Below are 10,151 nucleotides of genomic sequence, written 5' to 3' on the forward strand. Positions count from 1 at the left end.
ATATATATATATCACAGATCAATAAATATTTCCAGTTTGGTTTTTCATAATATATATATATATATATATATATATATATATATATATAGGATGAATGTGTGAAAGGGGTATATGCACATACTGCTGAATATGAAGTGAGGTCTTTCAACTAGGTTGCTTAAATATGCGGTTTGGTCCCTTGGTTTACTCATACTGTCAATGTGTGGATGTACTGGATGTGCAATTGGGCTTGCAGGCGCACGCAGTTATGGTGTGGCTATGGGTGGGTGCTATCTTAGTGTGCTCGTTCGTGCGTGCACTGAAACACACCCTAAAATTACTCTTAATTTCCTTCTGGTATTTTCTAATGAAAGCACTTTGTTCCCTGTATTACTGTTATTATTTATAATTTGTGGCAGTGCCTCTTTGATCTGCTTTTCTGAAAATAATTATGTCTTATTAGCCCATGTGGGCTGTGCATTTTTATGATGCTTGACATCGAATGAAAAATGAAAATCAATCATATATATATATATATATATATATACACACACACACGTATACAGTACATGCACATACTAGTACAGTACTTATGGGACCATAATTAGCACACTGGGACTACTACCTGTCTCTGCAAGCGGAAGAGAAATAACCAAGAGAAATATACAGGTTGGCTGAACATTTTACTCTCTGTGCATTACAAATAAAAACTAATATATTTAAGATGCAGTACATAATTTCCAAACTGTGAAATGGAACAGATGAGTGCAGCATACTCACAGCTTGGTTCAGTACAAAAGTTTAATCACATTTAAACACTACAGACAATGTTGACCCACATCCATATAAGTATGAATAGTACAAAATGTATGGTACAATACTGTACAAAAATAGGCAGTCAGTGTTAATCTCCCATTTGTATTTGCATATTTTGATGTATCCAATCAAAACAAAAGAAACACAAAAAATTTAAAAAGATTAATGGTGATGTTCCCGACTCATCGAGTTAATGGCAATTTGTCCAGTAGTTGCTGGATGTCCTCTTGACTACGATAAACCCTCTTCAGGCCTCTGGGCAGATACCGGCAAGATGACAGATTTAAGTAGTTGAGTTCTGAGCAGTGGCTTATAATTGACCTGCAAAATATGATGTAAACATTAAATATAGTTTTTTCTTTTATTAATTCGACCTTCAAGAGAAAATCACATTACATTAAGTTCCAGACAATATATGTACACATCTCGGCTATTTTAGAATTATTATTCCTTTGTAAAAGCCAAAATATAATACGCAATAACCTCATTAACTTTAAATAGTATTGCTGTCAGTTATAATCTACTTCCCAATGAAGTGAGGTACCCATGTTGTATGACACACCTGAGGACATTTGAGGTAATCTTAGTTCCACTGAGATTTAGCGAACGCAATCCATCAGCCCCAGTGCTGTGAGCTAGATTTCCCATGGCAACCTCCAAGTCCTGTTCAGAGAAGGGCTGGCTGCTGAGGTCCAGCTCTTGTAGGGTGTGGCTCCACTTCTCTGTCAGCAGGTGGATGCCCTTCTTAGATGATGTCATGCTATTGCTACTGGAGTACAGGCCCCAAAACAGACACTCCAGTTCTGTGGAGATCAGAGAACACAGACTGATTAATCTCAGGGATGCGTGAGTGAATTCACCAAATACCTTCCATATTGCCATTATCTTCCAGCTCATTTATACAATAAAAAAAGGCTGGCCTACGCGACAATGCTCTTTGATAAAATAAAAGCTTGGTTTGAACTCTTAATAGAGTTCAATGAAGATTTCAATGTTTCGAGATTTTTCAAAACATTTAAGAATCTGATGGCGAGTACTCATTTACTTAAGTAAATGGTTGCACCCCTACTTTTAAATAATAATTTGTATGAAACTGATATTTACTTAGAGTAAGTATAACATCCCTTCCCACAACTCAGTCATAGTCATAGCTGCTCATTTCTCCACATTAAGTCTCAAGTACACTAACCTTGACAGGGCAGTGTGGAGAGAGCCATGGCGGTGATGCGTGCACAGCCACGCAGGTCCAGGACTCGTAGGCGGGGGGAGCCATGGAGAAGAGTGATCAGGTCTTGGTCCATAATGAAGGACATAGAGGATGATGCTATGCACAGCTCCTCTAGAAGTGGAAAGCCAGAGGCAGAGCACGGACCTCTTCTGGCTGTTTTTGGCATTGCTGTGACATTCAGCATTCTAAAAACCTAAATACAGAAAAAATGCTCCTGTATATCACAGATACATGCTCATACATACTAGAAATACAGACTTATACATATACTCTCAATATTTTAAAACATATACTCCAAATACAGACCAAATAATAGCCAAAATATAACACATATCGTAGAAGCTCACATATGAATCTCAGAGTCATGGACTGACAGAGTATATCCAGAAGTAGCAAAAGCAATTATGAGACATTACACCTTTTTAAACTCCTTGTTATAGAATATCTACATTTATAGTGTCTATAGTACCAGCAAAATAATTTCAGAATCATAGCATCGAGGAAAGAAGACAATGTGAGACAATCCCATGTGAAGAATGACACAGGCATTTTCAGATATTTAAAAAAATTCAATTTGAGGTTTGCGAATCAGTGTGCCATGCATACATAACATTTATTTTTAAGCAGGTTTGTGTTTACCTGTAGTTTGGGGCAGCCACTTTGCAAAGCCTGTATGCAGATAGGAAGCTGGCAATATCCACTGTTCAGTTTAGTGTTAATTTCCAACAGTTTTAGCTCAGGGCAGCATCCCCCCTGAAGAAAATACAACACAGACTCAGTTACATTTTTAGTGGCTTTGGACCAAGAACAAATAATAAACTGTATGAGAAAGAAAGAGTACAACTTACTGCAAGAGCAGTGAGAAGTCTGTCACTTTTAGCTCCATAGCTAAAGAGAATTTTCCTTATTTGACTCCCATGCATTTCCAGAAAACTGACTAGGCCTTCAACCTGTACCTGCACAGAACAAAATAATGCATATTTCTCCAAAAATAATTTTGAGATGCAATTTATAATATTAATATGCAATTAAAAGTATGCAGTAAGAAAGAAAAAGAAAGCAATAAATGAAGACAGAAAATCTAAAGAGGGTCAGGGGAGCCATTCAACCTCTTTTTTTTCCACAAAAACTGAAGACCTCGAAAAGTGTTATATTTATTTGACAACCATGCAACTGAACACAGATGCTTTAAAAAATCAATATAGTTGGGCACTCTTAACATGTTTAATGTAATCTCAAGAAAGGTAAATACACTGGGCCCAATTTAGGTTAATACACAGGCAACAATATTTATCAGTGAAGTCATGTTCCGGTTTTTATTCTAAAATATAATTCTTAAGACATTTACTTTAATTCATTTGGGCATTGAAGTCAGTTATGTGTACAGTGCTCCAGACTTTTTCCCACTGGTGGCACTGCTGCTACCTGCTGAAAAATTTAGTAGCACCAGATACTATTTAGTGGCATCATTTAAATTAAAATGTAGATCAATAATATCTCACCCCTGAATTTTAGAGTGGCAACTCTTCCTTCACAATGTGGTAAACCAACTGGCAGATTCCCGGAGGCTAAAAGCTGTTAGAAGTGGAGCTGTACGATCAAGGCATCCGTTGTGCCCATTCCATTGGATTTAAATCAGGTGACTGACTTGGCCAGTCCAAAAATTTCCACTTTTCCCACTGATGAATGCTTTACTTGCGTAGGCTGTAAGTTTGGAGTATTGTCTTGCTGCAGAATGAAGCCTGGCCAATGAGGGTGGAGTAATTTCTTTGTAGGTAGCCAGTCAAAATCTGTGTGTACACTTCCAAATTCAACCTACTACTGCTACCCTCCATTAATAAAGACAAGTGAATCTGTTCCTTAAGCAGCCATACATGCCCAAGCCATTACCTCTTCCATATTTCACAGATGAGGTGGTATGAAGGGTTTAACACCGGGACATGGATTCCCGGGAATTCATGTTTTCCAAGAAATATAAGACCTTTAGAACACAGCAGTGCTGTAGGCATAGAACAGGGAGCCACTGCAGCAGTGAACGCAGTGCAACAAAAACAACATGGCAAACACCTAGCCACACACAAATGCATGGGAAGGGCTAAACCAAACAATCAGTGAAGGAACTGTGGAGGCAAATACCCACACGCCCACATGATGTTGATTGTCCAGCAAAAGGCAGATTATGCAGGTGTTGCAGGAACTCAAACCTCTACATAAAGCAATGTCGATCCAAACCAAAGCAGTCTAACAAGGACAAGGAAACAAGATAATCTGCAGACCATAGGAAGCAGCATAGCATGCATCATAAAGTATGCCGGGTAACTAGGGACACACACAGTAAAAGTACCAGAGCAAATTCATCCAGCAGTGACGATGCCTATGTGTTTGTATGCAACGGTGACAAGAGCGCTAAGCTGCCACACGTACACATACAACTGAATGGTGTTCGAGTGTCAGTCTTGATCGACTCAGGAGCCGCGGTGAACACTGTCAGTGGAGCCATTCACAGAACAATGAAACCACTTCCACAGCTCAGACCAGCTAAGATCAAGATATTTTCATATGGCTCCACTGACCCACTTCCCATTACAGGTGTGTTCACATGCACTGCAGAAGCAGGAAACACTCAATGCACTGTTTATGTCATGAAGGGAGATGGCTGCTCTCTGCTGAGCTACCTAACAGCTAATCAGCTAAGTTTGATCAAGATGATCAACTCTGTATCCACCAACCAGTCTGACAGTGGCAGATGAACTGATAGACAGAAACCCTGAGCTGTTAAATGGTGGAGCAGAATGCAAGCTACAAACACATTGTTAACTCACTGCTACGAGCTTCAAGTAAAGAGAGTATAAGGCTGATGTCTGCATTGCCTTTCTTGTACACACAAAAGTAAGAAATTTCACTCAACCATTACCATACTTTTAGAAGGCACTGTATATTGTAATATGTATTGTTCTAACATGAAATCTGCAGCTAGCATCGCTGAACTTTCACCAGAATCTTGCACTTTTTTAAACCACGGTTTATACATTAAAATAGCATACACTTACATATTTTAATTTGTCAAATTAACAAAGATGAAAAAAAAACACCTGCCACCATCCTTTTTCCTGCCGATGTTTTGTATCAAGTTGACAACACATTGTTGAAGGACGTTTTCTCTGTCGTCTGTAGATTAAATGGTGTCTTTTCCCCAAAAAATAGTACTCACCACTAATTACTTGGTTGAATCAAGCTTGTCTAGTTGAGTGAAATGGAACTTGGTAAGGTTAATAACTCAATAGCCAATTCACTACGTAATTTGTCTAACTGATCAATTTTTTAAGAACTCTAAATGGACAGCCTGTCAAAAGGGACAGCTGAATGAAAACAGGCAATGGAGACGTTTTCCTCCTCAGCACCTAAAAATTTCAGCTGAAGTAGAAATATTCTTTGCACTTTATTTTTTATTGCTTCAAAATAAATGGAATGTTTGAATATAATTAACCCCCCACACATTAGCCCTCCAACAACACATTGGAGATTCATCCCCCCCCCCCACTCATCCACAAACCCTGGTGATACTGGTAATTATCTCCATGTCAACATATCCATACCTCCAGACAACATGCACAATTCAGCTACAGAAAAATTTCCATGATAACAAGAGGGTGAACTGCCCAAATATTCACGGTTGGACTATGATGTAACAGAACCATTGACTGATACCCAGTGATTAAAATCAATTCTATGATATAGAAGACACAGCACAGACTGGACCCAAAAATGTACACACCTTTGGCCCAGGAACTGCAAATTAATAATTTCCCTTAATATTAGAGGACACAAACACAATCTGCATGCTTACAACTATAGACATGACTTGCAACATTAGATTTAGATTAGACTTCTGCACTCAACATTAAATTGAGGCTTTTGTTTCATTAATACTTTCACTTTTAGAAGTTATTAGAGCTTGGGTTTACTATACCATAGTTTTGGATATTAATTAGCTAGGTTAATCTGGCATACAACCAACAATTTGTTAGGGAATTAGGTGTACAGTTAATGTGAAGTGTTCTGAAGCCTACCTCCGAGTGCTGCATATTGATGCTTTCAAGAGATGGGCAGTTTTTTCCAAGATTCTGAAAGGCCTTCTCAGTCAAAACTGAACAGTGTGACAGCATCAGTTCAGAGAGCTGGGGGCAGTGCTGAGAAACAACCTGTAAAACATAAAGGTTGTTGGTCATCTTCCACATAAAAATATGATTAAATCATCTAAATCATAAATCACACCATCTAAAGAGAAGTTAGGAAAGGTTAGGGTAAGTTTGAGAACCACTTATCTGCTCCACCTATCATCACAAGCAGCAAGGGAATTAATTCCTGAAATTACCTCCAAATTAAGATTTTATTTTACACAAAAGGCTACACTCCCACATCTGTCACTGGTATGAGTTTATACTTGACTACATTATACTGACACCATCCCTTGTATTAAGCCATGTCCCAGTAATCCCAGCTGTGTCTCTAACCCCAATTTATCACAACAGTTTTATGCTCCAAAAAGGCATATAGCACTAAAACAATGGAATCAAAAAAAATCCATGTACATTTCCTATCCTCCTCTCCCTCTTCAGCTGATCCAAGGCAACCCTTATAAAAGTTTGCTCTAGAAGGTCTTTATTTGGAGATATCCTCACTGGTCATATGTAGCCTTCCCTCCAAGCAAAAATAAAAAAACCTTACAAAAAAATTACATTCGAAAAAGAAAATTACAACTTACCTGGACAACATAGTCCACATGTTTTTTCCAATGACATAGATGAAACTCCCTTAGCTGAGAGAATCTAAAAGACAAAAAAGTATTTATCCTTTCTCCTAAGAGGAACAAACGTCCCAAGGTAGAACTTACTGTAAAGTGAACCTCTAGAGCTTACCTGTTTTCAGCCAACCATCTTATGGTGTCCTGAACTTTCAATTGCATTTTTGGTGACTGTGTCTTCCCAGGCTCAATCCAGCAGTACCCAATTGCCACACTGCTCCACAAAACTGGATGAGTAGCAGCACCACTCCACAGATGGCAAACTCTGGCTGCCCTTAGGCATCAATAAGAACAATGTGTACATTAAAATTAAACAGTCTATGAGCCAGGGAATTTATTACAATACCTTTCAAAAAACAAAGCTTTTCTAGTGTAATATTCCATCGAGTGCCCATGTTACTGATCACAGCACAGCAGACTCATAAGATAGATAGCACATCTTTTCTGTGAGATTCGCTAATCCTGAAAATTTTTACAGCCAATTACATCATCACAAATGATTATTTCTGAGTATATGCCATATACCAAGCAAATCGGTCAAATGATCGAGGAGGAAATCTCATCATTTCAAAAAATATAATAACGATATGAAAATCATTATCCTGGAAAATTTATCATAAGTGAAATGTCACAGAATAAGGTAAACCAAGTGGAGGACAGATGACAATGACATCAAAAAAGGCCATGCCCAAGGGTGCTTACAGACATCAGCCATGGTCCTCCATTCATAATAGGCTACTTTCACCATAATTTGCAATATATTTGCTTCTGGTCTCCTCTCACATGTGTTTTTTTTAGGTTCCATACATAGTAAATGATAACGAAGCATCTAATTCCATAATTTGTTTCTTTTTTAAAAATTGCATGTGGATGTACAGGCTACTCTGCCTCTCAAGTAATATACTTGTACAACACAGAGGCCATTCTAGCTAACTACAGATGGCTGGCTTTTGGGTCCGTTCAATTTCATGATTAAATATACATATGCAGTGTTTAGATTCGCTTACACATAGTAACTACAAATTGTCTAGGAAGCTAAATACTGCATACGTTTTAACTAGCCAGTTAGACTGAAAGTAATGTCCAGATATTTTGCAGACGGTTGGCACATTTTTTGCAGACGGTTGGCACAGCCCACAATGCAGCAGCTTTGCAGCATCAATACTATGTTTTACAAAGGGTAAATTATAATTAAATAGTATGAAAGTAGCCCGTACTCCCATAAGCAATTGCAAATAGAAACAAATTATGGAGTAAGGCACACATGTTTTTACAGGCAAGGAACCAAAAAAAAAAAACACAGAAATTTAGGAGACAACAAGAAGGGAAAGTATTACAAATTGAAGTTTAAAAAACCAATTGTAAATGGAGGTCAATGGTGGATGCCACCTGTTCCCCATCACCCCTACCTCTTCACAGTGGATGTAGCCCTATTATGATGTTGATGATGTCTGTCTCCACTGGATATTTACATATATGTCAAAGCTTTCCAAGGATATACAAGCAGGTAAGTCTACTGTAACTTTGGAACTGAAAAAAGATTAAAAAGCAAATTTGCCAGAAGCTATTGGAATTTGGTTTAAAAGTGTACAACTACTAAATGAACAACATGATTCACCTTACAGGGCTGTATGCTGAAGGAATTTCATGTAAATGTTTGTTACAAATGCAAATGTATTGGAAACTGGTAAACAAATCAATGGACAGTATGTAGAAATCAAGATATGTACAGATGTACAGAGGTAAAAAAAAAAAAATTAATTATTTTTAAATATTGAAATATTGAAAGAAAATGAAATTACCTGCAAAGGAATGGTATTGGTCCTTCTTTCTTTACCACCAGTTTGAATATGTTCACCAAAACTTCCACTGGCAAGTTCTGACCCCATCTGTCATAGGCCTCATGTTCATGTGAAAGTACAGCTGCTTCAAATTTCACATTCTGAGTATTCACTTTGCCTTTTACCCCAACTTTTGATGTCTCCCTTTTCACCCTAGCAGTTCGAAGTTTACTTCTGCCTTCTTTGGTTTTCTTTCTCTTCCAAACTTTCCATGTCGGGTCATTGGAGATTATGAGAAGCATGTCCTCCCCTTGCTGGATAGTATAACCAAGGCTGGGGGTGCGATTAACCTTCTTTCTCTTGTTTGTTTTACCTATTTTTATGCTGGACTTCATTTTCACAGACCTTTTCTTACTCCCAGCTCTGTCTCCTCTCCCAGATGTCCCAGGTGGGCAGGAGTCTGAGTCTCCAGGCCCTGCAGATTCAACAAAGCTCGGAGGAATATAGTCCTCATTTGGCAAGATCTCTTCTCCCCTCTCCAACCGGTCCAGTTTTGATACATTATGGCTAGCTTCTTCCATAGCTGCAAATATATCAATTGCACATAGATTAAGCAAAGTTACAGATTGTTTAGCTATAACATTCAACACTTGTCTTTTAAAAATGTCATGTAACAACATATTAAGCCCTACAACAGGCGGGGTTCCCCTTAAAAATATTCAATGTAACCAGCAGGTAACAACCAGTATTAGCATTAACTTCCCCGCTTTCTTGTCGAGTGCCTGGACGTAGCCCATCAATAGCTGGTTTGCATGTAGCTAACGGAACGGTAACTACATACTCCAATTGTCACACAGTACACCACCGAAATTCAGTGATTCTTACACATCAAAACAGTGCTCCTACGTCTCTCAAGCAAACCATGAAACTCACCAGTTTAAGCAGAAGTATGCGGGTAGCACACAGAACTGTAGGCTACAGTGAGCTAGCCACAGTGGGTGAAGCGGAAGTTGTTGTTATTGTTGTCTTCTTCTTCATCGGAGTTTATTGTCGTTTTAAAACCAACGTTGGTATATCACCGCCATCTACTGGGCTGGAGTGTGACACGAAGACAACTATTCCCCAAAGAAAATAGACAATGCCCAAGGAGCACGGAATAAAATAAAAATAAAAAAATAAAATCAGCCAAACCAAAAAGCAGTTATATAAACAGAACAGCAAAGAAATATTAATTTAGAGAAGGAAATAAAAAATATTAATGATAACAATAAAGTTGTCCAAAAACATGCAGGTTGCTAATTGGAGCCCAGGCAGGTATGAGTGTTTGAGTGAATGGTTTGTGTGCCCTACAATACATTGGCGACCTGGTCAGGGTGTATTCTGCATAGACATATATACATGTATTTATACATTATACTAACCACTTAACAGTTCATTGGTTCCCTCGTCAGATTTCCAGTGCTTTTTCCCATAGCGATTTCGTTTTCTTGGTTAGCTCAATGGGCGTCGCTGTCACTACATATTATATACTCTTTATACTCCA

General features: G+C 38.3%; 1 protein-coding gene across 1 annotated transcript; it reads right to left on the reverse strand.

The window, feature by feature from the left end:
* Nucleotides 1-762: 762 nt before the first annotated feature.
* Nucleotides 763-10,131, reverse strand: fbxl6 (F-box and leucine-rich repeat protein 6). Its single transcript, XM_035430575.1, has 11 exons — nucleotides 10,030-10,131; nucleotides 9,542-9,723; nucleotides 8,630-9,191; nucleotides 6,943-7,101; nucleotides 6,789-6,852; nucleotides 6,094-6,225; nucleotides 2,872-2,979; nucleotides 2,663-2,776; nucleotides 1,985-2,216; nucleotides 1,358-1,598; nucleotides 763-1,116 (listed from the first exon to the last, which is right to left on the reverse strand). Exons 3-11 carry the CDS (start codon nucleotides 9,187-9,189, stop codon nucleotides 978-980), a joined length of 1,749 nt encoding a protein of 582 aa, XP_035286466.1. The 5' UTR covers nucleotides 9,190-9,191; nucleotides 9,542-9,723; nucleotides 10,030-10,131; the 3' UTR covers nucleotides 763-977.
* Nucleotides 10,132-10,151: the final 20 nt, after the last annotated feature.

The sequence above is a fragment of the Anguilla anguilla genome, chromosome 8 (genome assembly GCF_013347855.1).
Source record: "Anguilla anguilla isolate fAngAng1 chromosome 8, fAngAng1.pri, whole genome shotgun sequence".
Lineage (NCBI taxonomy): Eukaryota > Metazoa > Chordata > Actinopteri > Anguilliformes > Anguillidae > Anguilla > Anguilla anguilla.

Bases quoted from the DNA above. Each gene is read 5' to 3' on its own strand.
- fbxl6 (XM_035430575.1), bottom strand. From the start codon at position 9,189: ATGGAAGAAGCTAGCCATAATGTATCAAAACTGGACCGGTTGGAGAGG. The intron at 7,102-8,629 runs GTAATTTCATTT...TTGATGCCTAAG, and splicing joins CCAATACCATTCCTTTGCAG to GGCAGCCAGAGTTTGCCATC. The intron at 2,980-6,093 runs GTAGGCTTCAGA...TGTTCTGTGCAG, and splicing joins TCAATATGCAGCACTCGGAG to GTACAGGTTGAAGGCCTAGT.